The sequence below is a fragment of the Lontra canadensis genome, unplaced genomic scaffold (assembly GCF_010015895.1).
Source record: "Lontra canadensis isolate GAN:19392208 unplaced genomic scaffold, GSC_riverotter_1.0 scaffold74, whole genome shotgun sequence".
Classification (NCBI taxonomy): domain Eukaryota; kingdom Metazoa; phylum Chordata; class Mammalia; order Carnivora; family Mustelidae; genus Lontra; species Lontra canadensis.
The window spans coordinates 1,644,166-1,670,597 of record NW_022631068.1 but is presented as its reverse complement, the minus strand read 5'-3'; the positions used below and the strand labels follow the sequence as shown (position 1 = coordinate 1,670,597).

Genomic DNA, 26,432 nt, shown 5'->3' with positions numbered 1-26,432 from the left:
ACATTGGGACTTGCCTTGGGATGATGATTCTGTGGCAAAACCCAGGTGTTAGAGTCCAACTTCTGTCCTGGACAAGTCATTCATCTCACTTAGCCTCAGTTTTCTCATCTACAAAATGGGTATGATAAAGATTAAGGGAGATAATGCAGGCTGAGTGCCTGGCATGTAGTAGGTGCTGGACAAGTCCAGTCCAGTACCTCTGCTTGCTTGACCTTGTGTACCGACCCTTAGGTTTGCTGGTTCTTGGCTTGGTGACCTACCTATTAAGACGGTGATAGGGTAGGGAAGCGTGTTGCCGTGATCCCACTACAGCTTACTCTTGTTCATGATGTTACTGGGAGGCATCTGGGGTTCCCAGTAACCAAACTCAGCTCAATTCAGACCCAACAGAAAAAAATGACTTCTGAATTTATAACCTCCCTCTTACCACATTGTCAGTGTTGTATGCATTTGCTCCTGGGTAAGTAGGTAGCAAAAGCAGTTCCTTTTATAGAGGAGGAAACTGAGGGACAGAGAAAGTGATTTTCTGTCCAGGCTCACTTGACACATCCTTCAGGAAGTTTAGAGTAGGATGAAATCACTTTGCTACTGGGCTTTTCCAGACTGAGTTTTGTCTAGTTCTAACTTCTTTTGTTCATTTCAGCTGGGAGGCAGTTGAGTTAAAACTCTAGCTCACTGTTTTGAACTTCAGCCCACACCCCTCCAGCAAAATAATCAGCATTCATGTAGCCCAAGCTAAGGAAAGAGACGTCTTTGTTCAAATCGTCCCACTGTACTTTGGGAATCCAGAAACCTGGCAAACAGGCTTTTAAGTTAATAGATTTTATTTAATGACACCAAGAGTCTGCCTTCCCATAGCTTGTGCAGGTGTCTTGGTCTCCTCTTCTGGGAGCTGTGTGACTCATGTGCTTGAGGGCATGCTGTTAACTGAACCACCTTTCACAGCTACTCAGCTCAGGGGCTCAGGCTCCTCTCAGGAGAGGATGGATCTTGAGTCTGAGGAGTTGAAGACAGAGTCAGTCTCTGCCCCACCAGGCTCTTAAGTGGGGAACACACTTGTGTTCACTGAAAGGCAATTCTTTCAGTATTGTCTCCCTTTGGGAGGCTATATAAATATATAACACCATTGATAGTCCTATTGTTCAAAACGTATGGTAAACAACCTCCAGAACTTTCCATCCAAGCCAGCTTTTCAGCCAAGTGGGAAAATTGTTTTTGAGGCTCTTTTTTTTTTTTTTTTTTTTTTTTTTTTTTTTTAGGTTGGGGGTAAGTGGAAGGGCAGATGGAGAGAGAGAGAGAGATTCTTAAACAGGCCTCAGTGCAGAGCCTGACATGGGCCTCAGTCTCGGGACCCTGAGGTCATGACCTGAGCTGAAATCAAGAGTCAGACTCTTTCCTGACTGAGCCTCCCAGGTACCCTGAGACTTTTTTTATATCCTTTTTTTGGGGGTACCCAGTGGTATTCCAAGCATGACCACCACGTGTTTTGTTTTGCTTTGTTTTTTAAACTAGTTGTAGTTCCAGATAACTAGTTATGTCCCAAAGTCATATTTACCCTTGGGAGACCTGGGAGTTCATTACCGTTATTAAGGAGATTCAGAGGAACATCCTCTGAAGGCCGATCTTGTCACTGCGCTGAGTGCGTAGCTGTGTGCACCTTGTTCTTTCAAAGAGCCAGGTCAGGGACTGCGAGGTAGGGGTTGAAACTGTTGCTCAAGCTGGGAGCTGTCCCTGCCCATGGGGAGCCCTGATGAAGACATTCACTGTTTGTAGAGACAACACAGTCTCTTCTCTGGGGCAGATATAGTTTGGGCTTTAGTCATATCGCCTGATAAGCCAGCTTTCTCTGGGTGTGGCTGAGCAGAGGTCTCTGTAAATGAAGGTGGAGTTGTCCTCATGTTTTTCTTTCTTCTTCTACTCTGCCACACTCCAGCCACCCCTCTCCCCGCCCCTGCTACAAACCACTGTGTTCCACTGTCCCTCACTGATGTTCAGTGTTGGGACCAAAACCAGTCCTTCTCCAGCTGAAATCTTTTCATAATTGGCTCCTTAGGTGGTGGTTGTACCTTCCTTCCTCACCCATCCAAAGTGTAAGACAGTACGGTTGTCTGGAGGAGCTCCCTGACCAGTCAGCATCCCTGAATGGGGTGGGGACATGGGGCTAGAAAGCAGGAGGTGATTAAAGTCAGAGCTCAAGATTATAAGGTACAGAAAGGGTGCAAGTGGCCATCATCCTGGACCTTCCAGGCCAGTCACACATCCATCCGAATAGCCTTTCTTTGTCCCACAGAGGAGAAACAATATAGCCAGTTGATGGAATGTGATGTGGTCATTTAAAATGATGTGGTTGTGGGGCACCTGGCTGGCTCAGTTGGTAGAGGATGTGACTTTTGATCTCAGGGTTGTTAGTTCAAACCCCGTTTTAGGCATAGAGCTTACATAAAAAGAAATAAAAATAAAGAAACAAAATGATGTTGATGTGTTGAAAATAATAGAGAAAATGTCTAATTTATAATAAGTTTAAAAAATCAAAATGCAAAATCATAAACATAGTATCATAACAATTATATAAAAAAAAGCACTCTTTTCCCTCACACCACCCCCAAAACCAGACATATAAAGAAGAATGGAAGGATATATACCAAGTGTTAAAAATGATATTCCTTTGGGTAGCAAGAGTATGATCAATTTTTTTTCCTTTTAGCTTTTTAAAAAATATTTCCCAGGTATTCTATAATCTCTGTCTGTGTCTTAAATGGGAGCAATTTCAACTTGATAAATCCCAAACAAACCTCTATTATTGTTAGACTTTGTGTCCTCAATTTTGGCATAGAGCTACAGCTGCCATAACTGAGAACTCATCCTTGTCTCAACCTCTGGAAATCTGAACGTCAGGCAAGACGAGGTTCCAGGCAGATGTTTTGGACATAGTTCTGCCTGGAGGCAGGGGCTGGACAAGGCAGCCTCTCAGGGCCTTTCTCACCCCCCTGTTGGCGATTATCTTTCTGCTGCATGCAGCCTCCGCCAACAGTGAGCGGGTTGAGTGCTGTGACATTCTCTGAGTGGGGAGCAGGAACAAAAGTCTGGCTGGGATGGAGGCCGGGGGCGGGGAATCTGGAGTGAGTGCCTGAGCTGATAAGGAGCCAGTGATCTTTCTGCCTGGTGGGACTTGCACCTCCAGCTGCCAAACATCCGGTAGAGCTCAGCCCCTCGGAAAGCTGGTCCCGCTGCAGTGGTCCTGCTGTTGGTGCAGCTCAGAGAGCACGGTGGTCACGGCTACTTCCGTGAAGAAGTAATGGTGCCGGGTGTCGGGGCTCCGTGTTGGGGCGCAGGAAGGATCCCTTATCCTTTGTGCAGTAGCGGTTTTGAAGGAAACTGCCTCTCTCCAAGGTGGAAACTAGGATTTTCCCTCATGGCACCTCTGTAAAAGTGAGCCTGGCAAATGGACACCTAGAGTGCTGCTTCCTCGTTGGGTCTTGTCTGGATGCTCCCTCTCTTCAGGCTCCTGGCCCAGGCCTCCAAATCCAATTTCCACCTCTCCTCAGGCAGGGAGCCTCAGTATATTGCCGTTGCCTGGATCGTGTTGCCCATCAGGGAACCCAGCCACAGAACAAGGAGACTCACACTTGGAGGAAGGCTTACTGATCCCGGAGTTAGTAGAGTCTGGGAATCAGGCATCAAGCTGTTCAAGGATAGGCACTGAATTTGTTGGAGGCTCTCGCTGCCATCCAGGCTTGGAAAGACTGCCGAATGCTGGAGCTGTGTGGAGGCAGGTGAGAAGGGTTCTCTGTAGTGTCTCTTGAGTGTCCTACTGAGATGTTCCCAGTTCTGGCTCTCTCAGGGCAGGCAGACCTTGACAGGAAGCATGGTGTCTCTGGGTGCTGTTGGGATGCGCAGAGGGGCTCTCCATTGGGGTCCCAGGCATGTTTCATTGCTTCCTGCTCCCAGGCATGGCACAAGGGGTTAATATCTCTGATGGTTCTATTTTGGGGCAAAGGAGTGTTCCTAGAATAGGGTTCTTTGTTGAGTAATCTATTTTGGGAGGCAAGCCCCACTGGCGTTTATGTAAGCGATTCTCTGTGTGTATCTGGGGGTGTGGATGTGTGCACAAGTGATTTCTTATTACTAATTATAAGCAGTTTCTTTTGGGAGCCAGAGAAATGGAGGGGTGTGTGTGTGTGTGTGTGTGTGTGTGTGTGTGTAAGGAGTATGGGTTTCTGTCATGTGAAGAGTGACACAGCTGTGTGTGCACATCTGATTGGGCAGTTGCCACAGACACCCGATTAAGAGATTAAATGTGGGGACCTTAGGACAGCAGGCAGGAATGATGGCCTTGGCCCCTTTGTGGGGTTTCAGCCATGAAGGTGTGCCCAGCTGTGATCGTCTTGAGTCCCTGAAGCAGGCGGACTTTGTGGTCCTCTGGTACAGTCTGGAATCTGGTATTTTCCAAAAGATCAGTCATGGCACATGAACCAGTTCTAGTTTGGAGCAAATCTCAGGTTCCACTTCCACTGCAGCCTGGCACTTACTGGACTCTCCCATGTCTTCCCACAGGCCACATCCACATATGTCAAAGCAAGAGAGAAACCAAAGGCCGTCCAGCATGGTCAGTGAGACGTCCACAGCTGGAACTACGTCCACCGTGGAGGCCAAGCCTGGTCCCAAGGTGAGCTCCTGGCCACTCACTCCTTCCTTCTACCTTTTAATATTGTGTAGGTGCCCATTGACCCCCACCATTGTTTTGTGAGGGAGGCATGTAAGAAGTATCTTCCTCAAAGGTCAGATCAGGAAGTGGAGACCAGTTGGGGTTATGTCACTTGTCCAAGAAAACAGGTGATTGCTGGCAGAACTGGGACTGACATCTGAGTCCTTGGATGCCTTCTTCATTTTTCTGACTTGTCGTGGGAGGGCCACACCTCTGTTCACAGGTGTGTTATGAGACTGCCTGGTGGGATTTGTGGCCAGTGGGCCTGAGGAAAGGTGAGATGTGGGACCATTGACTGAGGAGCAGGGAAAAGAACCAGCATTGCAGAGAAGGGGTGAGTGCTGAGGACTGGACCCAGGTAGGACGGTAAATAGCTGGAAATTGGCAAAATCTATGATGGAAAAGTAGCTTTGCTCCAGAAAGCCTAGGACATATGAAGGCCAACAGCTGCTGGTGAAAGTTCATTGAAAAATCCCTTTAAGTTTTTTTGTTGTTGTTGTTTTGTTTTTGTTTTTTTTCTCTCTGTGACCTGGACGGGAAGCGTGCTAGGCCTTGGATTCGCCTTTTAATTAAAATTCTGTGGCCTTGTGCCCGCCTATTCTGGTCTCCTTGCTATTCTTTTCATCAAAGGGCACTGCTACTCAGAGTAAGGCAGAAGAGCCTACAGCTCTCCTATCGTGTAGGTGCTTTTTGTGACTCACGAAGTCCCCCAAGTGCTGCTAGAATTTGAGTCTGCTTCTTCCTAGATCATGAAGTCCAGCAATAAAGTCCACAGCTTTGGGAAGAGGGACCAGGCTATTCGGAGGAACCCCAATGTTCCGGTGGTGGTGAGGGGATGGCTGCACAAGCAGGTGAAGAGACTGGGAGGGGAGGGGCGGGGAGAGGGGTGGCTCTAGCTGATCTCCGTCCTTACCCTGGCCCCTGGGAGCTGAGAACAGACTCTTAATAAGCTCTCTGTTCCCGGCTTTGTCTGAGGGAGATGTGCTATCCATTTTTATGAGTGGATTGTCTGCTCAGTGGCTATAGCTTCCCTCCCCAAACCTACTTGACCCCTTGGGTTCCCAGTACTATTGGCTGCCCTGGGACCCAGGCACTCACTGGGTCAGTATGAATCCATCCTTACCACCAGTCCCCAGCCAGCACTTGGCCTCTTGATGTTAAAGAGCCTTTCCTATCATTTGGCTGAAAAATCCTATCTTTTCCTCTCCCCTGGCCTAGCACACATGTCTAGCTCCCCAGTACCTTGGATTTCGAATCAGCCAAACTCAACTCATTGCCTCCTCACCCCTTACCTCTCTTTTTTCCCCAGCCTACTTTTTCTGGATCTTAGTGACGATACCACTGTTCTCCTAGGTACCCTGGTTAGAAACAGCTCTTTCTTCTCCTACATCCCTCCACTCATGAAGCCCTGTCAGCTCCCCTGAGGCTATCATGCATCTCTAAACTCACTACCAATTGTTCTGTCTCATGTCCTCTGGCCACAATTAGGCTGTGAGCTCCCAGGGCCAGAGAGCATGTCCCTTTTGTCTCCTTCCTTCTCTCCTTGCCAGCCATCCATTCGTCCTTCTGCCTATCTGTTTACCAAGTGCCTGCCAGGTTCTTTTTTTTTTTTTTTTTAATTAAGATCCCTTCAAAGATTTATTTGTTTTCAGGAGAGGGAGAGAGAGCGCATGCAGCAGGGAGGGGCAGGGGAAGAGACGGGGAAAATCTTGTGTAGGCTCTGCACTGAATGCAAAGCCCAACAAGGGGCTTGATCCCACAACCTTGAAATCATGACCTGAGCTGGAAACAAAAAGTGGACACTTGACTGACTGTGCCACCCAGGCGCCCCTGCCTGCCATGTTCTAACTGCTTCCACAGCATGTATAAAGAGCTGAATAACATGTGGGTCCTGCCAATGAGGAACTCAGTTTCCTGGGGAAACAGACACATCTCTCACATGTCCTCTCGTCGCCCTCATCGTCTCTCACATACCATCCAAAAAAACACAAACTCCAAGAGCTATGATGTTAATTTTTACCAAATGCTTTGAGGGAAGACAGAAGAGGGCATTATATTGTGCACTATATGGAAGTGGTTCCTGGAAGTCCCCTTGAAATCTCTTTCCCATCAGACTCCCCAAGGCAGCTTCCATAGCTAACCTTCTCTGTCAGACACAGTGCTGGCATCTCTCTAAGTGACCCCGCTTCCCTCACAGCTGTGTCTCTTTCCTTGCCTCTCTGCCCAACTCTTTGCCTGAATAACCTTCTGACTTTTCCACTTGCATCCCCGTCCCCAATAAACAAAAGTATGCTCCTTTGATATGTGGAGGGAGAAGGAAGGGGCTGTAAGTAATTCTCGCCAGCCCCCACTGCCCAGCCCAGTAACTGTAAGAGGCCTGTGTGGAGTGCTGTGGACACACAACACAGAGAATGTAGCTGTGCTTGGGGGAGTCCTGAAAGGCTTCCCAGAGGAAGTGACATTTGCACTAGGTGTGAAAGGATGGAGAGGAGTTTTCCAAACAAAGCAATATGCCAAGATCTTAGAGATCATCTGGCCAGAGCAGAAGATAAAACCAAGAGATGCATGAACTCAGCAAGTTAAATTTGTTTTTAGCACTTTAGTAAGTGGAGAGTGAACGAAACTTCATGCTGTGCTTAGGTTTAGAGACTAACATAACTGTTATTTTTTTAAATTTAAACTTGTCGAAAAATTTGCAGAAGGAAAACTTAAAAAAAAAAATTTTATTTATTTATTTGACAGAGAGAGAGCACAGGTAGGCAGAGCAGCAGGCAGAGAGAGGAAGAAGCAGACTTCCCGCTGAGCAGGGAGCCCAATGTGGGACTTGATCCCAGGACTCTTGGATCATGACCTGAGACATTTAACTAACTGAGCCACCCAGGTGCCCAGGAAAACAGTTTTAACAGCTAAAAGCAACTCTGGAGTTTTCCTAGGTTTGGGAGAAAAATGACCCTACAGCCCTACTATTTTCCTACCCTGGCCTTATTTATTTTTTTTTAGAATGTTTATAATCACCTAAAATATTTTTAATGAATGTATTGATTTACATTTTAAATGCATAAAGATAAATTCATGTTATGAGGCAATTGATAGCAAGACAATCCAAGTCTCTTTACACTGAATGAAAGGAAAATCCATTCTGTGTAAATCAATTTTCTCTTCAGCAAAAGAGAAGATATTTTCCAGAATAGCACCTAAATAAATAAATAGCTTCCTTTTTGTTAAAAACTGATTTCTTTCTTAATGGAAGAACTGTATTTTTTGAATTCACATCTTTCTTTCTAAAAGGAGGATATTTACATTAATCTGTTTCCAGGAAACACACAAAACTTCCTGGGGACAAACCATCATTGAATCTAAATTTTAAAGTCCTATTAAAATATGACCATGCAATAAACTTATTAATTCATTAATTTATTGAAAGAACGAGTGGCTATGGGTAAGTCTTGGTTCTAACATCACGCCTTGCATGATTGGAAAGGGGAAAGAGTATGCTCAGATATTGTCTGATTAGTTTTTTTTCGCTTTGCAGGACAGTTCTGGAATGAGACTATGGAAAAGGAGGTGGTTTGTGCTCGCTGATTATTGCTTGTTTTACTATAAAGGTGAGCTGAGGCTCAGGCCATCAAGGGCTCTTTTTGCGGGAGGGGATGGTGAGGTGATACAGGGGTTATATTCTCAAACCCAGTGACTGGACCAGTGGCCCAAGCTAGTTTATAACCTGTTTACTTGCCAAAGTGTTCACTTTTACATATGTGAATGGCTGGTGACTTCATTTTTACCAGTCCTTATACTTGAAGTGCCACTTGTTGAGTTAAAATAAATAGAATCCAGTTTATCTGCTACTTAGGCTCTCCAAGTCTGGAGTTGTCTCAGCTTCTACCCCATTTGGAACACAGGCATACCTTCGACACCATCTGGAGAGGTGGGAAGTATAGATAAATCACTGTATTTTATAACTTGTTGTCTGGATCTATCCCCTGTAATATTGGATGAATCAACTTGTGAATTGAGTTGGCCACATGTACATTTTTGGAGTGCTAGTACAAAGAGTTAGGGCTGTGTAATAGTGAGAATGAAGTAAGACTCAAAATGTGGAGGAAGAGAGAGTTTTCTTGTAAAACAGACTAGGCTGTATTAGGTGCTTTAGAGGACATTCAGCGAGCTTAAGCAATTCAGGGGGAGCAAGCAATAAATTAATTCCATGTTGGAGAATTGGGGGAGACTTTTCAGAATTAATGGAATTTGAGTTGGGCTTATAAAGGTAGGTAGAGCTTTGCCTGCATATGGGGGCAGATGGGCATTTCAAGTAGAGGAAGCAACTTGAATAAAGTTCTGGAAGCAGAAGAAAGTGGAAGGATAGACCTGTGAGGCCAAAGTGAGTCTTGCATGCAGGACATGGTAGAAAGATGGCTCAGGAAGTGGGTAAGGGCCAAAATGCAAGGGGGTTGTGCCACTAGATAGAGTAAGCTGAACTGCGTTTTGCATCCAGTGGGCAGTCAGCAAGTGTCCTTGAGTAGGAGAGCAGCAGGACCAACGCTGTCATTAGGAAGTTACCTCTGTGATGAAGATAGTTTGGAGGAGGAGGAGAATAGACGTAGAAGGTAGGCTATTTCGCACATGCTCTAACTTTGCCTATGAGGTTTGCTCTTCCCAGAATGCCCTTCCCCATCCTTTAAAACACTTTAGTTATCTCCTTCCGAAGCCTTCTCCGCCTCCCCGGACTGTGTGCCACTTCTGCCTCTGTGTTCCCACAGTACTTGGCATAATGCCCTGTTTCAGGAGTTCACAGGTTGCACTGAGCATGTCTCCGTGCCTGTGTCTGACCCCGTCTGACTCACCTGTGTCATTCCCGCATTAACCGCAAGGTCCCAGGGAGCACCTGAATGGACGATCAGTGATGACAGTAGTCCTAGGGAGCTATAAGGGGCCTTGAATGGGGGCAGTGGGATGGCCCAACCCAGGAAAGGGGCCACAGAAGATGATTCTGATGTGTTTTTTTCCATTCAAAGACAGCCGAGAAGAAGCGGTCCTTGGGAGCATCCCTCTGCCCAGCTATGTGATCTCGCCTGTAGCCCCTGAGGACCGCATAAGTCGCAAGTATTCCTTTAAGGTACTGCCCCCTCCCCTCCAGGGTTACAGCTCCACCCTAACAAACTTTGTGTTCCTAAAAATGGCCTCATAAAAGCAGTTGTTTTATGTGGGGAGTGGGGAGAATTTGAGAAGCTAGAGTATTTCAGGTGCATGTTAACAATGTTGTAAATTCTTTAAATGATAATACCACATCAGAAGTACTTTCATTTGTATCTGAGCTTCTGAGTCCCTCAGCTTTGCTCAAGTATTCAGACCGTCTTTCCTATCTCTACCAGTCCTGTGATTCCTAGTCCCCCTCATGCCTTCTTATCACTGCAATCAGCCGGTCTAATTAGTATCATTCACTTACTGCAGGTGACGGTCACTCATCATGGATTTATAGCAGTTCTATTGTGAAAACTTACATTGAGGGTTAGAAGCTCATGTTGAAGAGTTTTTCAAGTTTGTCTGCTTAGTTTTTCTTGTTGGAAAGCAAATAGAATCAAATTTGATCTGTTTTCTGGATCACAAAAGATTCCCACGGAAATCCCTTCAACAGTAAAACCCCTTTTCTACTTTCTGCTTGGTCACATGTCAAGCGAGTGTGGCCGTGATGACTGATGGTGGTCCTTTGACGCCCTCTGGCCTCTTCAGAGATGGGCGTGGAGGCTCCAGGAAGGTGGTGGTCAGGCCCAAATCTGGGGAATCCTGAGGCCACCTCGTCTGGTTACTTCCATGCATTCCTTCCCTTCTGCTGTTTTTTGGGTCTCCTAGGGATGATAAGGATAGGGTGAGTTGAAGTTCTATTTAATCGGCGGTTGAGTGCAAGTCTCAGCACTGAAGTAAGTGGCCCTTGGTGCCAGTAACCACAGGGGAACGCCCTCTCACACTGCTCAGGATACAAGGCAATGAAGCGCATTTCAAGTGGGGAAAGGGGCCCCTGCTTCCACTACTCATGTAGCTTAGCTGTTCATATGTTGAGGGTGTAAGGTGAGTACTGGACATTAGGTACTAAAGCAGAAGTTGAACAGAAGTCAAGTTTGCCAGTCATAGAGAGCTACAGGATCATGGAAAAGCACAAGATAAGATACCCAGCATTCTCTGTGAGGGTTAAAGAAAGCGTTGGTATGTGGTATCCACGGGGTCTGCGTCAGCATCTTGATCTTGAGTCCATTGTGGGGGTGGTGGTTGGAAAGTCAGTCTCACCCTCTACCTTTCCTTCTGGGCTGATGATTTAGCTTTGTTCTTTGCCAGGTTTGAACTGTCCCTCTCTTTCCCTTGGCTGTCACAAGCCCCGATGACTGCAGAGTTGCTGTCAGTTGAAGATTCTGGGATCCTTCCCTATTTCTTGTTGCATGCCTTATATTTGTAAAATCGTTAATGACCAGAGAAGTTCTTCCATCCACGTAAGCTCATGTAAGGCTGTGGAGAGCCAATGTTGTAAGGTCAGTGTTACGAAGTTCGTTTTATAGATTAAGAACACGAGGATTAAAGTACTTAAGATACTTGCTCAAAGTCACAAAGCTGGAAGATGGTGGTGACAGAACTTGAATGTGAACTATGTCCTCTTACAGTTGCATTCAGGGAGGGAGGACAATTTCTTTCTCTTCCTCTCTACTTTTCTTCCACATCTTATTTTGGTCACCTATTACACACACACTGCAGGAGGTAGGAAGTGATTCGAATGAATGTCTATTGTTATCATTTTAGGAATACTCTTCTATTTAATCATTCAGAGGCCTCTCCTGCTGATTGATGGCTCTGAAAACATTGTGTTCAGTAGGTTTCAGACTGGTCTTTTGCAGCCTAAAAGTCTTCCTCAGAACACCTTCCTTTCTAGGGTTCAGTGTTGCTACTGGGCAAACAGTTGGGATAATGTTGTATGTAATTTTCAGGGACAGCATTTGAAATATGGTCACAGTAACTGATTGTAACTATATATATTTCATCTTAACACTTCACTGGGGAGGTGTGAAAACAGATTTGGAAAAACATCTTTTATGTGTCATAGACTCTTTTCTTTTTGAAAAAAATTTTCTTAGAAGGACTTCAGTAAGAGTGTCCTTAGCTAATTTTTTTGTCTGAGAGACAGAAGGCATGCATGTATGTGGGGGATCCCCGTGGGGGGTCCTCAGGGTTTGAGAACAGACAAAAGCTGCTGCAGGCAGGTGAGTGGTGTCCTGCTGGTTCTCCACAGAACCAGCTGTGGTTTCCTGATAGTGGAAGAGTTCCCTTTCCCTTGGGTTGCAGCGTCGTCGTTCTTTTAAGGGCCAGTGAGTCGGACCCTTGGGTAGTTCAGTATCTATGTTCTTGGGCACACTGAGAAATGCACAGTGTTTAGTGTCCTGGGCCTTATGCCTGCTTCTGATGTCAGCTCTTCATTATGTCCAGAGCTGAAATTCTCTGGCTGCTGCTAAGGACACCTCACCTGAGACTGTTGACAGTATCTGTGGTGGTAGCCTGAAAGGTTGGTCCCTTCCTTGTCTTTCTTTTCCAATTGTGCGTACAGCCTGGCAGCCCCTGTGCCTTACCAGCTGGTGCTAGATGGACCCTGAGACACAGACAGCTCTGTAGGAGGGCGAAGCAGGGCTCTTGGTAGGGTCTAGAAGGCATTCTACAATGCCCTGACCACCAGGCCTTTTGTGCTCTGCTGGCTCATCTGGGTGCCTCCCCAAAGAGCTCCTGCTGGACGCACAGCTGTCCTTGGCCTGCTGGTCATCTCTGAGCAAGCTTGCCCCTTAGATCCAGGATCTGAAGCAAAAAACATCTCCATGCAGGAAAGGGTTCAAGCATCCTTAATGGGGAAAAAAGCCCTTATTGGCCTCCTTTGAGCTGCTCTTCTGTCTTAAGACCAAATGTTCCTGACCTGACCTCTACAGTGTCCATGGACGAATCACATCTTTACATTTTTTTTTAAAGATTTTATTTATTTGTCAGAGAGAGAGAGAGAGCAAGCACAGGCAGACAGAATGGCAGGCAGAGGCAGAGGGAGAAGCAGGCTCCCTGCCGAGCAAGGAGCCCGATGCGGGACTTGATCCCAGGACGCTGGGATCATGACCTGAGCCGAAGGCAGCTGCTTAACCAACTGAGCCACCCAGGCGTCCCTACATCTTTACATTTTTAACCTGTAATGTTTCCTTTGATTAGGAGAGCATGGGGAAACAGGTATCTGTAGCACCTGTGCCTTGGTCACCGGTAGAAACCAGAAAGCTCTTCATATCACATTATGACTATTGTAAATATCTTGAAATAGGATTATGCTCATCACCACTTTGAAATTACAATAATTATTACTACATTTCTTTTCCTTTTTTTTTTTTTAAGATTTTATTTGTTTATTTGACACAGAGAGAGAGAGAGACACCACAAGTAGGCAGAGAGGCAGGTAGAGAGCGGGGGAAGCAGGCTCCCCACTCATCAGAGAGCCCGATGCAGAGCTCAATCCCAGGACCCCGAGATCATTACCTGAGCCGAAGGCAGAGGCTTAACCCACTGAGCCACCCAGGTGCCCCTATTATTACTACATTTCTTATGTAATGATTTATTAAAGAACCACCCATATCATTATGCCACATTTAAGAAAATTTTGGTAACTATACTTCAGTACAACAAATTTCTTTTATTTGCATACATAGAAACGTTCTAAGAAGAGTTCTTAAGATTTACGAAACTGTCCAAAGGGTTCATGCCCCCCCCCCGAAAAAAAGAAAGATTAAGACCGCTGCTTTAGATTCTTTCTGAAGGCCTGCTGAGACATGTGGTTTTTCACTTACTTATATTCAGCAAACTTTCAATGTACCCCATTGTTCTACTTGGTAGGACACAGATTCTGGGGACACAACAGTGAGAAGGTAAGGTCCTTGCCTTCACAGGGCTTATATTCTAGACTCTCCATCAGCATGGAGGTTATTAGGAGGTAAGAAGAGAATGGGGAAGAGCTGCCCTATTCCTCTCCCATTTCAGTTTTGTCTACCATCTACACTTCTGTCTTGGCTGTTGTCATCCCTCCTGTTGGTAACTAACTTTCTGCCAGAACAGTGTCTGCATGGTGAGTACTCTCTAGGTATTGGTTACGCCTGCTTCTGCCTGTAGACTCTGCGGCCTCCAGCCCATCCTCCAGATGTTTCTGTGTTGCACATCTGTTCAGGCTCTGCTCCCACCATAAACCCGTCAGTGGTTTCCCCATTTCCTGCAGGAAAAAGCCCGGTCTTGGTTTACCAGCCCCAGCCTATCTATCCAGCCCCATTTGTAGCCACTCCCAGCTTAAGACTTTGCCTCCAGCCATGTACAGTTGCCTGGGGCCCCAGAGCATTCTTGCCCACAGGCCTGTGCCTGAGCTTCAACCATAGCCCAGAATGTTCTTTCCCCAACTCTTACTGGTCCTTCAGGCCTCTGTTTGGGGGTTACCTCCTTCAGGAAGCCTTCCTAGACCTCTGGACAGTTTAGGTGCCATTCTTCTGTATGTCTGCACCTCTTAGAACACTGCACTGCGGGTGGTTTATTTACCTGTCGGAGTCTTCACCAGGAAGGCGAGCCCATCAGCCAGTTCTGCCTGGGTAGATGGAGCTGGTCCCATTCTGCAAACAGAGCAGTCATTTATAGTGAAGTCACGGTTGAGTGACTCTACTCGGACTTCCAAGTTCAGGCTTCCTTGTAATTCCTGTTTTGTTCTCTGTACATTAGCAATGGGGAGAAGGCAGAGAAGAGTCTTCTCAACGTTTCTAGACAGTTCATTCAGTCAGCTTAGATTATTCAAGTGACTGGCCCTACAATAATCTCATCTAACATATCTTTTGAGCCTAAAAAATGGTAGGCGGTGCTGTAAGTTCCATATATGCATTATCTCATTTAATACTCACACAGCCTTAAATGGTAAACACCATCATCACCCTCAGTCCCATTTTAGAGATGAGGAAACAGAGGCCTGGGGAGGTTGAGCCACTGGACCAGGGATGCCCTGGGGTAAGAAGCAGGCTCACCATGCACGTCAGGCTGACTCGAGGGCCTGAGCTCCTACCCAGTTCAGTGTGCTGCTCACAGTCAGCCCAAAGGTTGGGCATGAGGAGTTCCTTCTTAATATCAGCAAACAGGCACCATAGTCTTTGTAAGTCATAAACCTCATGGTCTTATACTTGACCGTTGCCGTTCTCAGCTCTCATGTCTAGTCCATTCCCAGCTCCTGCTGATATTATCTGCTATTTTGTCCAGCCTCAGGACGATCGTCTCCTTCTCAGCCCCTACCACCATCTCTCACCTGTACTCCTATAATGGTCTCCTGCCCCCAATCTCCTCATCTGCCCCAGCCCGGCTCTCACCTCTTCATACTGCAGCCAGAGTGTTTTTTCCAGACAAGAATCTGATTTCCCCAGTCCTTCACCCAAACCCTTTAATAGCGTCTCCTTGCTCTTGTACATGAGACAAAACCCTAACATGACCACAAGCCCTGGTGACCTGGCACTGTGAACTCCAGTAGCTTCACCTCGCCCTGCTCTCTCCTTTCCTCCTTGCCAGGCATGCTGGCTTCATCCTCGAACATGCCATACCCTTGTCCACTTTGGGGTCCCACATGTTGCTCTGTGCTACTTCTACTAGAATATCTGCTTGCAATGTAGAAGGTAGCTTAAATGTCACTCCCGTAGGTAGGTCCTTCTCCAGGGCCAGCCAGGTTCCCCAGCAGTCCTCTCACAGCCTCCTCAGCTTCTTGGTGACACTTCCTATAATTGTAGGTATTTGTAGTCTTTCTACATGACTGTAAACTGTCTGGACCTGGATTAAGCCTGTTCCTTCTGGTTTAGTGCCTTTCACATAAACAGTTAATGAAAAATTATTGTTAAATGAATGAGTTAGAGAATGAATCAGTCAGTTGATGGGCCCTGGCCTTGGTCTCTGTGTTCTAAAGGCTGATGCTGGGAGCATGAGGTGTGAGCATTCCAGTTTCTTTCCCTAGTGCTGGAACCAGACCAGAGTCCTAAAGGCCAAGAAAGCAGTCTTGTCCTAAGAGCCTTAAGTTTTTGAGGTAAAATCTTCCTTGTTTACACCCTCATTTCCTTTAGGCATAGCCTAAACTTTTCTCTTTGGTCATGCAAAGTTGCCTAGGAGAACTGTGCTAATTGGAAAGCAGAGAGCAGAACGGAAGGGAGCATCTTTGAGATGAGACTAGGGAAGGGTTGAGAAGACCTCTCATCATCTAGGCTCTGGCATCTTCCTCAGACTCCGTGCACTTTGGACTTGGGTCATGGGGCTGACTCCCTGTACTTCTCACTTTTACAGTTAGTATGTCTTTTATGCCCAAGCACAGGCAGAATGTAGTTAGGAATCTGTTCTTCAGAACCAAGGGCAGCTGGACAGAGCACATATTGGCAATTTGGTTAGAGGTTGTTTGTGATCATGTGTAGCTACTCTGTAACGATGGGTCTAACTCCCAAGGCCCATTTGCAGACATGCCAACTCTCCATGTTTGAAGAGTGTCCCATGTTGATTTCCTTTACAAGCCTGGCTCTAAGAACACTAGTATAGTAGGGACCTGCTTTCTCTCTCATACCCTTGAGGGTGCCTTATGCTTGTGGGTGGCCTTGTGTCTGGTGGGGCGAGTGTCTACTCTCTGTAACTGGGAAGAAGGTCTGGGAGGAGGTATCAGAGAAGTTATGGGGTCCTTGTCCAGGGGAACTTTTCCAGGACTTTCTGCTGACTCATAATAAGACACAACACATTCCTTTTCATTCTTTTCTCACTGTCTTATCTCCACCTTACTAAAACAGGAGGAATCTTTTCTGGGACAGTGACTAGCCCCTTATACATGCAAGGAAGGATATCAGGTTTGCTTTGGTCATTGTAGGGACTCTTAGCTGCAGGCTGTTTGCCTGTACTGTCTTGGAACTAGCTGGATAGATTCAGGTATGTCAATGTCACTAGCAGGCCCATATTTTATATGCATTTTGGACCTAGGTGTTAGCTTGGGTTGCAGAAGCCAATGTTGACAGCTCATCTGAGAGGTTTCATCCATGATCATTAGTGATTCTAGAAGCATGCTATTTCCCACCTCCTAACTGGTTCTTTCATTTTATTTTCTCTGACTGGCCCTTGTGTGAGGTCTGCCTTTCAGTCTGGATCCAGATTATTGGACCAGTGATCTGTGTAATCATTACTGATTTCTGGGTGGGACCTGGGAACATTGTACAGAGCAGCTCGGACTCAGAGTCAGATAGATCTAGGAATAAACCTAGCTCCAACTCTTCATTTATTCAACAAACATTTGTTGAGCACCAACTCGGTGCCAGGCACTATTCCTGGGGATACTTTAGTGAACAAAGTAGACAAGTCCTTGCTCTCATGGAGTTTCTATTCTGGAGGGAAGAGACCAGTGATAAGCAAACTTGTGTGTAAAATAGATAATGCCAGGTAATGTTAAATGCTGTGAAGAATCCGTTCCTGGGCATGGAGATCAGGGAAAGTTACTTAACATCTCAGACCTTCATTTGACACGTGTGTAAAATAGAGATTCTGTCCCTACCTCTCAGGGCCATTAGGATTAAAATGAGATGAAAGTCATGGAAGTACCCAGGAGACACCTAGGAGGCACTGTTCGCCTTTGCTGATCTTCCTCCTCACACAAGCATCCTATGCAGATTTGGTGAGGTTTTTCATTAAAAAGTTAAGACAGGCCCCTGCCTTTCAGAACACAGAGGGAGGAACTGTGGCGTTGCCTCTTCGTTGCACTCATCCTGGCTGCTTTTCAGTGGTCATTTCCAGTACCTCTTCTTGGACTTTTTTTTGCAAGGGTACATGTGAAAGCACCTTGAGGCTTCCTAGCGCATAGTAGGCATATAAGGATTTTCAGTTGAATGGCAGACTCTTGTGCCTTTGGGGAGAGAGAGAAGAGCAGCAGGTCTGATGGGCACATGTCACGTTTCACGGCCAAGCTGGGAGACCCAGCGTGTACCTGCGCCAAGCCACCTGCTGTTGCTGCTGATTGTTGGCTCAGTTCCACTAACTCTTTGCTTCAGAAGAACCCAAACAGGGATTCCAGAGAGTTTGCTTCTACAGAATGAGGGTTTTGGAAATTCCCTCTCACAGATGCCTTGACAGTAGGCCCCTCCTTGAGCAGGAGTAAGAGAGATAGGAATAGGTACAGCTGCAGGGCCTTACCATGGGGACCAGACACAGCTGTCCCTGGGGCTGACTGCACTAGGAAAGGGGAACCCCGCCGTGATGTTTTCCAGGCATGGGAACAGGCTGGGTGGCACCTGGGCTTTCAGTCTGGAAAAGGGGGAGAGCATGGCTGGAGTGTCTTCTTGTTTCGGCTCCTCGAAGTAAAACGGGTGCTGACCTCTCTGACCTGGTTTCCATCTCCTGTTTACAGGCTGTGCACACGGGCATGCGAGCACTCATCTACAACAGCTCTGCGGGGGGCTCTCAGGCTGAGCAGTCGGGCATGAGGACCTACTACTTCAGTGCAGACACCCAGGAGGACATGAATGCGTGGGTCCGGGCCATGAACCAGGCCGCACAGGTGCTGTCTCGATCATCGCTGAAGAGGTCAGTCCCAATGGAAGGTCCCCGTCAGAGTACTTCACACACTAGGATGGGGACCCAGATAAGAACATTTGGGTGCCCCAAATTCCACCTTTCAGTCACTCGTATTAAGCGCTGCCCTTTCTTTGAGGTCCTGTTTAACAATGAATTCTTCTGGGAGGAGAATGCCTACATGGTACGGTCCTCCAGAAGTTATCTGGTCCTCTCTGCATTGGGCAGAGAAATGCAAAGACCTGGAAGGGTGAGGTGATTGCCTGGGATACGGAGCCTTGGAACCTGGTGTGCACGTTTCTCATTTGTCCTTCTCTTCTGTGGGGTGGGAGGGATAGTTTTGGGGCACCAGACTGGGGAAGAGAGAGACAAATGAGAAAGATCTGCCAAACTGAAAATGTGCCTCAGACTGCCCACCATGTTGCTGGGGCTAGCCAGGGGGCTATCTTCCAGCTACCCCTTCCCTCACGTGGTCAAAACAAGGGTACACTCAAGGATCTTGAGATTCCTGAGTCTGTTGGCTGTGGGTAATTCCCTGAGAGAAAGCGCAGGACGAAGAGTGGAGTCAGGATCTCGGAGAAGGTAGGAGAGCTCTGGAAAAGTCAGGGTGTGTGTTGGCCAGTCCTCCTCTGGCATGGGCCTATATTTCACTATCTGGACACTGTCCTCTGTTTAGAGGCCCCCTTGACTGTGGTCTGTCAGTGAGGCCTCAGAACAAAAGGTTGTTCTCCAGCAATCTAAAGGAAGGATTTTTCAGCGACTGCAAGTGGATTTCATTTGGTGTGTTTTAGCTCGTCAACCTCCCCCCCCGCCCGAAAATCCTTCCTTACCAGTGTGTGTGTTTCTGCTTTATTTTGGACTGTTGTATATGGCATTTTATAGGACCATAATGGTCCCAGCCTTGGATGGTTTATTTTTTTCCCCAACTTTTACCATTATAAATAGTCCTGTAATGAAAAGCCTTTTGCAGGCCTCTGCATGTGTGCCTTTCATATTGCTGGGTGAGAATACAATGTGTTTCTAATTTAAATCAATATACTAAGTTGCCCTTTAAAGAAAGCAGTATAGTCCCCTAATGAGAGTACTCATCTCATCACATCTTTGCCAGTAGTTGATATTGTCAAGTTTTTAAATTTTTTGCTGAGCTGCTGTGTAGATAAATAGTATCTGGTTAGGGATGCCTGGGTGGCTCAGTCGTTGAGCATCTGCCTTTGGCTCAGGTCATGATCTCAGGGTCCTGGGATAGAGTCCCTCATCGGGCTCCCTGCTCAGGGGAAGCCTGCTTCTACCCCTCCCACTCCCCCTGCTTGTGTTCCCTCTATCTCTCTCTCTCTTCTCTTGTCAAATAAATTAATTAAATCTTAAAAAAAAATAGTATCTGGTTATTTCAGTGTGTATCTGCATGATGGTGGAAATCTTTTCTCTTTATTGCGGGCTTCTGTTTCCCCTTCAGTGAACTGCCTGTACCTGTCCTCTGCCCATTTTTCTACTGAGCCATTTGCCTTTTTCTGGTGCTTTCTTTCCTGTGTGCTGTGAAATCTGCCCAGTTAGGGATGCTGCTTAGCCTCTAGGTTGGTGGTAGGCTGTCCAGTCTTACGGTGAATGGAATCTGATTTTCCCTTCTTTTGAAAATCAGGATGCTGTTTGCCAGTCTCTAATATTTTGGCCATTTTCCCATTCTCTTTGATTCTTCAGAAATCACCTGAGAGGTTTCTTGAGCCTTTTTCTGAGTTCCCTTAGGTCCTGGGATGCTGATGCCTGGGGCCTTTCCCATCTTCCTTCCGGTCTTGGACTTTCAATCTCTCATAACTGAGGTTGTTTTCCTTTTTACAGAGAAGATCATCCTTCTTGATGAAGATGTGGAACTAAATCCAGAAGTTTATAAAGCATTCAGCTTTATTTATATGCATCATCTTCCCCAAGCAGAGATACCCATGTCTCATATTCTTTTAAAGCCCGCCCGACCTTCATTTTAATTCTTAGAAAAATAGAAAGTTTGTTTTTGTTTTGCTTTGCTTTAAATAAGCGAAGTTCAGCTCCTTCTAGATTCTGCTTTTCTCGCCATCATTCCTGTGGGCTCGTCCACTGTGCATGTGCATCTGTGCTTGATTTCGTTCCCCACCTTCCTCTTCTTGTGCATACCCTTTTCTAACTTGAGCTCCGAGAGCTGCCTCCGTGATTGTACTGGCTCCTTTAGACCAGCAATGGCAAATGGGTTCTTTCTTGGGGTCCCAATTCTGCTCAATTCTTCATGGCTGACTAGGGCGCTGGGCCAAAGGTAGCCATGAGAACGAAATCAGGCTTAACAGGAAGGAGTATTGTGATTGAAAAATGATGCCTGCCTCAAACTATTCAGGATTAATTTGCTAGCTGAGATTTGGCTATTTTTTTTTTTTTAATTTTTCCTAACTGAAGATGTTGTACTTAACTATCCCCAGATTCTGTTTCAGACAGGCTCCATCCCTTATCTGTTGGCTGCCTTCCTTTCCTTTTAGGGTCTCAGGCTATTGTCCCTAGATTTTCTCTGAACTTTTAATTTTTGTTCTTATTATGCGCTTACTAAATTCTTAAAATCCCATAATCATGCTCGCCCAAGATTCCTTCCTTAAAAACAAACAAACAAACCAAAAACCCAACTTGTTTTACCTTCTGAGTCTGAATAAAGGCAGAATAACATTTTCCTTTTAGCTTTCTGAGAGACGAAATAGTTAGCTAAGCAAATCCAGACTTATTAAATGTTCTATGTTCCCAGAATAAGATGTTCAGACATTTGGTTAGTTAGAATTATTCATCAGACAGTACTAAATCTTCCTTCTCCTCCAGTTTGGTGATCTGCTCTGGAAAACCTCCATCTGTGTTAAGTGAGGGACCCCAGTGGTCATGTATCAGTCTCTGCCCAACTTGATTCTCACCAGATGCTTCTGATCTTATTCATACAGACAGATGCTTTATGTATGTGGTATATATAGTAGGACTCCTGATTAAGGTAGCAGAAAATGTAGACAAATTTATCTTTTTTTTTTTTTTTTCAAGATTTCATTCACTTAGTGAATGAGAGAGCATGAGCAGGGGGAGGGGCAAAGGGAGAGGGAGAAGCAGACTCCCCTCTGAGCAGGGAACCTGATGCCAGGCTTGATCCTGGGAATCTAGGATCATGACCTGAGCCAAAGGTGGACGCTTAACTGACTGAGCCACTCAGGTACCCCTAAATTCATCTTAAAAAGGGAGCAATTCGTTGGTTACCTTCAGTGAAAAGTTCAGGATAGGTCTAGCTTTAGAAACAGGTAGGCTCAAGGCTCAGACCATATTAGAAGTCATTATCTCAGGCTCTAGGCTCTGGCCACCTCTGGTTTGGATTCATTCTTCAACTGCACGTAGAAGTCCATGAAAGATCCTAGATCTGATGGCAAGGTAGCTGCGGGAGCCCTTAGTCCTGTCATCCGGGGGTAAAAGTCCAGCAGGAAAGAGCCAGAGTCTTGTTCAGAGCCATTCTGATTAGACAGGCTTAGATCACATTTAAAGCCTACACCATGTCCTGTGGCCAGGGAATGCTCATGCTGACTGGCACAAGCCCAGAATACATGCTTCACTTCTGAGAGCCAGACCCCAGGAACTGAGGGTGAGGTAGGGGTGAATGCCCAAGTCAGTGCCAGGACTGTGGGCAGAGGAAGGGGAAATGACTCACTGGGATGGGATAAAGGAGGCACAGACAATGAACATCCAGGCCGGCTGATTCACCCCTCACTTTCTCCTGTATTGGTTTCTTTTATCTTTAGTTTTCTTCCCAGAGTTTAGTGTCTGAGGTCATATAGATGTGGGTTCAAATCCCAGCTCTACTACTTTCTAGCTGAGTTACTTGTACAGATTAGGTATGCTTATTAAAGCTCAGTTTTCCTTAGTCCACAGGGCTATTACAAGTGTTATTTGACAAAAGTCAAATAAATGAATGTAGGGGCACCTGGGTGGCTCAGTCCGTTAAGCATCTGCCTTTGGCTCGGGTCCTGGGTTGGAGCCCCACATCAGGCTCCCTGCTCAGCGGGGAGTCTGCTTCTCCCTCTGCCTCTGCTCATGCTTTCTCTCTCTCACACACGCACAGATTCTTTAAAAAAAAAATGAATGTATAAAGTGCTTACTTCATAAGATACCTAAGATACCTTATGGCAGGTATGCTACCCTCCGTAGGGTTTGGTTTAACAATGTCATGGGCCCTTTTCTCTTTACACCCTTCCAGTCTCATTGTTCATCCTCTGGATCACATTGATGAGGCGTCTTCTAGGAACAAATTGCACTCTCTCCCTTATCAGGTTGTAGTCATCCCACAGCAGTGTGAGTTGCGGTTCTCTTCTGCCCAAGCTCTAGCACCATCCCTCCACCTGCCCCTCCCCTCCTTCCTGCTCCAGCCTCTTCCCACATTGTTCTCCGGACCCAGGAGCAGAGCTGAGCACCCTTGCTGCAACTCCTGACTTTATCCCTTTGTTTCCTATACAGGCTTCGGAGTCTCTTGATAGAAATTCATTTCTGTATTCTTTTTTTAAGATTTTATTTTATTTATTTGACAGAGAGACAGTGAGAGAGGGAACACAAGCAGAGGGAGTGGGAGCGGGAGAAGCAGGCTTCCCTTTGAGCAGGGAGCCTGATGTGGGGCTCAAACCCAGGACCCCGGGATTATGACCTGAGCCAAACGCAGATGCTTAACGACTGAGCCACCCAGGTGCCCCCCATTCACGTATTCTTAAGATCCCATCCCACACACACGAAGGGCTATTCTGCAGTGTTGCCAAAGCCTGCTTGCTAGCTCTTTCTGTTCATAATTTCGTCCCCCATTTCCATGTTCTTCCACTCGCCGGACTTTGGACTGTCTTGAAATCTCTCCTCCCAAGTCCCCTGCATTGGACTGTTTTTCGTCTTGTGTCTGAGGATGTTTTGTCCTCTCCAGCAAGTTAAGGCAGTAAGCAAGGAGGTCAACTTGCCTTTGTAGCTCACAAAACTGACAAGCAGCTCAGACAGGAGGCCTGTCAGAAGACAACTTACTCTTTTCTGTTTCCAAACCTCTCTGCTCTCTGTGTAACTGTAGTCCTGTCTTGTAGTCCTCCTGGACTGGAGGAACTTAGAGTCTAATCACTTTTGGAATAAAAATCAGTTTCCTCAGGGATTTTGAGCACTGCATGGGTCTGGTCCCAATGACACCTTTGGCTCGTGTCTTGCTATTCCCCATTCTCTGTGCCCCAACTGTACTGAACTTGAGTTAGGTGCATTTGTGCATGTGTTCATCTGCTTAGTCTTTTATTCTGCAAGGATTTTATTGAGAGCATATTGTGCATCAGACACTGTTGAAGATGCTGAGAAATACAGCTGTGTTCAAACAAAGAGGTGAAGTCCCATGCATTCTTGGGTGGGGATGGTGGAGACAGATCATAAACATGTAAACAACAAGATGATTTTCTGTCATGACCCATGCATGAAGGCAGTAAAATATGGTGATGGGATGAGAGGGACAAGGGGGCAGGGAGTAGCCACTGTTGTTTGGATGATCAGGGAAGATACGGAGGAGAGGCCCAGCTGATAAATGAGGCTGAGGCGGAGGGCTTTAAGCAGAAGGAATGGTACTTTCAAACACCCTGAGGCAAGAATGAGCTTGGTTTTTTCAAGAAACAGAAAGCTAGGGAGGGTGGCTGCATCTCAGAGAGCAAGGGGGAGAATAGGCTATGATGGGGTTTGGGTGAGAGATTTAGGTCCATGGTTCATCTCATAAGGCCCCAGGATCCATCTGGGACTTGCTCCTCTGCTCCCCCAGCCCTCAGCCTTATTAGGAGAACATCAGTGCATCCTTCAGGTCTTAGCCTAGGTGTTATTTCCTCCTTCCCTGACCCTTCAGAGTGTTAGATGCCCCAGCTTGTCATTCCTTTTGCACAGGACTTTCATGTTCAAGTTCTGTTGGCCTGCTTTCTCATTGTCAACCCTAGTCATCTATAAACTCCTTGAAAATGGAGCAATGGCACATAGTAAGCGATCAGTTAATGGATGGATGTGTGGATATTTGGCTGGCTGGGCAGGTGGGTGGATGGATGGATGAACAAAACAGCTGTAAAACCTCTACCTGTTAGGTGTTCAAATAAGGACTCGGGGTGTTTCAGAGTGATCTGACCACTGTTGTGGGATTGACATGTGGGGACTCGTCCTCTTCAGAAATGGCCCATACAGTGCTGGCTATCTGCACTGTCTTCAGAGAACTAAATATTTGGCATTCCAAACCAGGTCATTTTGAATAAAGTGTAGCAGGAACACCTGAGGTTGGTGTTCCTTGGGCCCTGAGCAGAAGTAATTTAAGGGGATGTTTTCAACCAGGTGCAGGGCTTTGGAGTCAGATCAGATGGGGTTTGAGTCCTGCTTATGTCACTGGTTATGTGACTCAAGGCAAAGTAGAGCTTCACTTTTATTACCTATAATGAAAGATGAATAATATCTCTAGCCTTCGAGGATTGTACAATGATAAGAGGAGGTAATATATTTAACTCGTTTATTAGCTCAGGGTTTTGCATTTCGTGAGTGTTCCATGATGACTGCTGCTGCCACTGTCCCCATTCTTTAGTAGAGACCATTTGTTGTAGGTAATCTGGTGCTTATTGAATGCCCTCAGCCACTCTGGGCTTGACAGTACTGACCTTGCAGGATTGTTGTAGGGATTAGAGATGGTCTATGTCAAGTTCCTGGCACATATTAGGACCCAACATATGGTAATAACTAGGCATTGGCCACAAAAAAATGAAAGACCTGCAACTGTGACTGCTGTAGGGAGATGGGAGGTGAGTGAAGTTGGCCAGAGTGAGGAGACCTCGAGTGACCAGACCTCCTTTATCTGATGTGTCCATCCTTAAAATTTCACAAGGGACTTTGCCAGTAGCTACTTCTCTGAGGCAAGAGGCACCTCAGCTTGGCAGTCTGGTGTTCCATTTAATCTATTACCCTGCTCTTCTTGTGGGGAGGACAGCCTGGAGAACTGGGGAGTGTGTCATCAGAGCGGTAAAGCCCTCTATTGTTAATTTAGAATAGACTATGAAAGGAAGCCAGATATCTGCTCCACTCCCAGGGGAACTGCCCTGTTTAACTCTGGGGGAGAGGAGAAACAGCCTCCTGTCTCTATTTCTCTCCAGCCATTTCCTTCTTTAAATGCTAGGGACTAATTTAAGTGACCAAACCTACCATAGGCTCCCAAGATACTTTGGGCCCCTTTCTCTTCAGCTTTTTGTACAAGTCTACAGACTGTGCCTAGGGTCAGTTCTGACTATTGAGCCCACTGTCCTCCTGAGACTAGGGTCAATGCTCAGGACTCAGCTTCTGTCAACACAGGCTGAGCAGGGCAGGACTTCTGCTACCTAATCTGGTTCAGACTAAACTCTCTAAGAATATCAGTGGCCTGGCCCTTGTTCTTGAATTCCTAGTCTGGTCATTTAGGTGTGGAGAGTAGGAAGGAATCCTCTAGTGGGATTTTGATGATAGGGTTGTATCTGCCACTGGACCAAAGTCCAACCAAGGCCCTACAAGCTGTCATTCATCTTCCCACCCAAGTCTTTGAATAAGAGTTAATGTGTACGGTGTGTGCATGTGTTTAGCATTAAGATAGAAGGAAATAGTAGTGCTTATTTCCTGGTGAGATAAAGGGTTTAGATGCAGAATAAAATAATAATCAGTGCTTGGTATGATCTGTTAACTTATAAGTTATTGTGAAGAAAATGAAGAAGAGAGAAGTATCCCCAGTCTGAGGTGAGTGCTTTCTCACTTGCAGTAGGAGACAAGAATATGTTCTAAGCAGGGGCACTGGGTGGCTCAGTCGGTTAAGCGCCTGCCTTAGGCTCAGGTCATGATCCCAAGGTCCTGGGATGGAGCCCCGCATCGGGTTCCCTGCTCAGCGGGAAGCCTGCTTCTCCCTCTCCCACTCCCCCTGCTTGTGTTCCCTCTCTCATTGTGTCTCTCTCTGTCAAATAAATAAATAAAATCTTTTTTTTTTTTTTTTTTAAAGAATATGTTCAGGGCGCCTGGGTGGCTCAATGGGTTAAAGCCTCTGCCTTTGGCTCAGGTCATGATCTCAGGGTCCTGGGATCAAGCCCCGCATTGAGCTCTCTGATCAGCGGGG

General features: G+C 46.3%; 1 protein-coding gene across 5 annotated transcripts in view; it reads left to right on the top strand.

The window, feature by feature from the left end:
* PLEKHA7 (pleckstrin homology domain containing A7) overlaps nucleotides 1–26,432 on the top strand; it is a 211,515-nt gene that overhangs the window by 132,671 nt on the left and 52,412 nt on the right. For all 5 annotated transcript variants that reach the window (XM_032881126.1, XM_032881125.1, XM_032881124.1 and 2 more), the window contains exons 5-9: nucleotides 4,555–4,666; nucleotides 5,452–5,556; nucleotides 8,238–8,310; nucleotides 9,718–9,818; nucleotides 18,138–18,313. In XM_032881126.1, coding sequence (XP_032737017.1) covers nucleotides 4,555–4,666; nucleotides 5,452–5,556; nucleotides 8,238–8,310; nucleotides 9,718–9,818; nucleotides 18,138–18,313 — 567 coding nt within the window. The remainder of the gene's footprint in view (nucleotides 1–4,554; nucleotides 4,667–5,451; nucleotides 5,557–8,237; nucleotides 8,311–9,717; nucleotides 9,819–18,137; nucleotides 18,314–26,432) is intronic.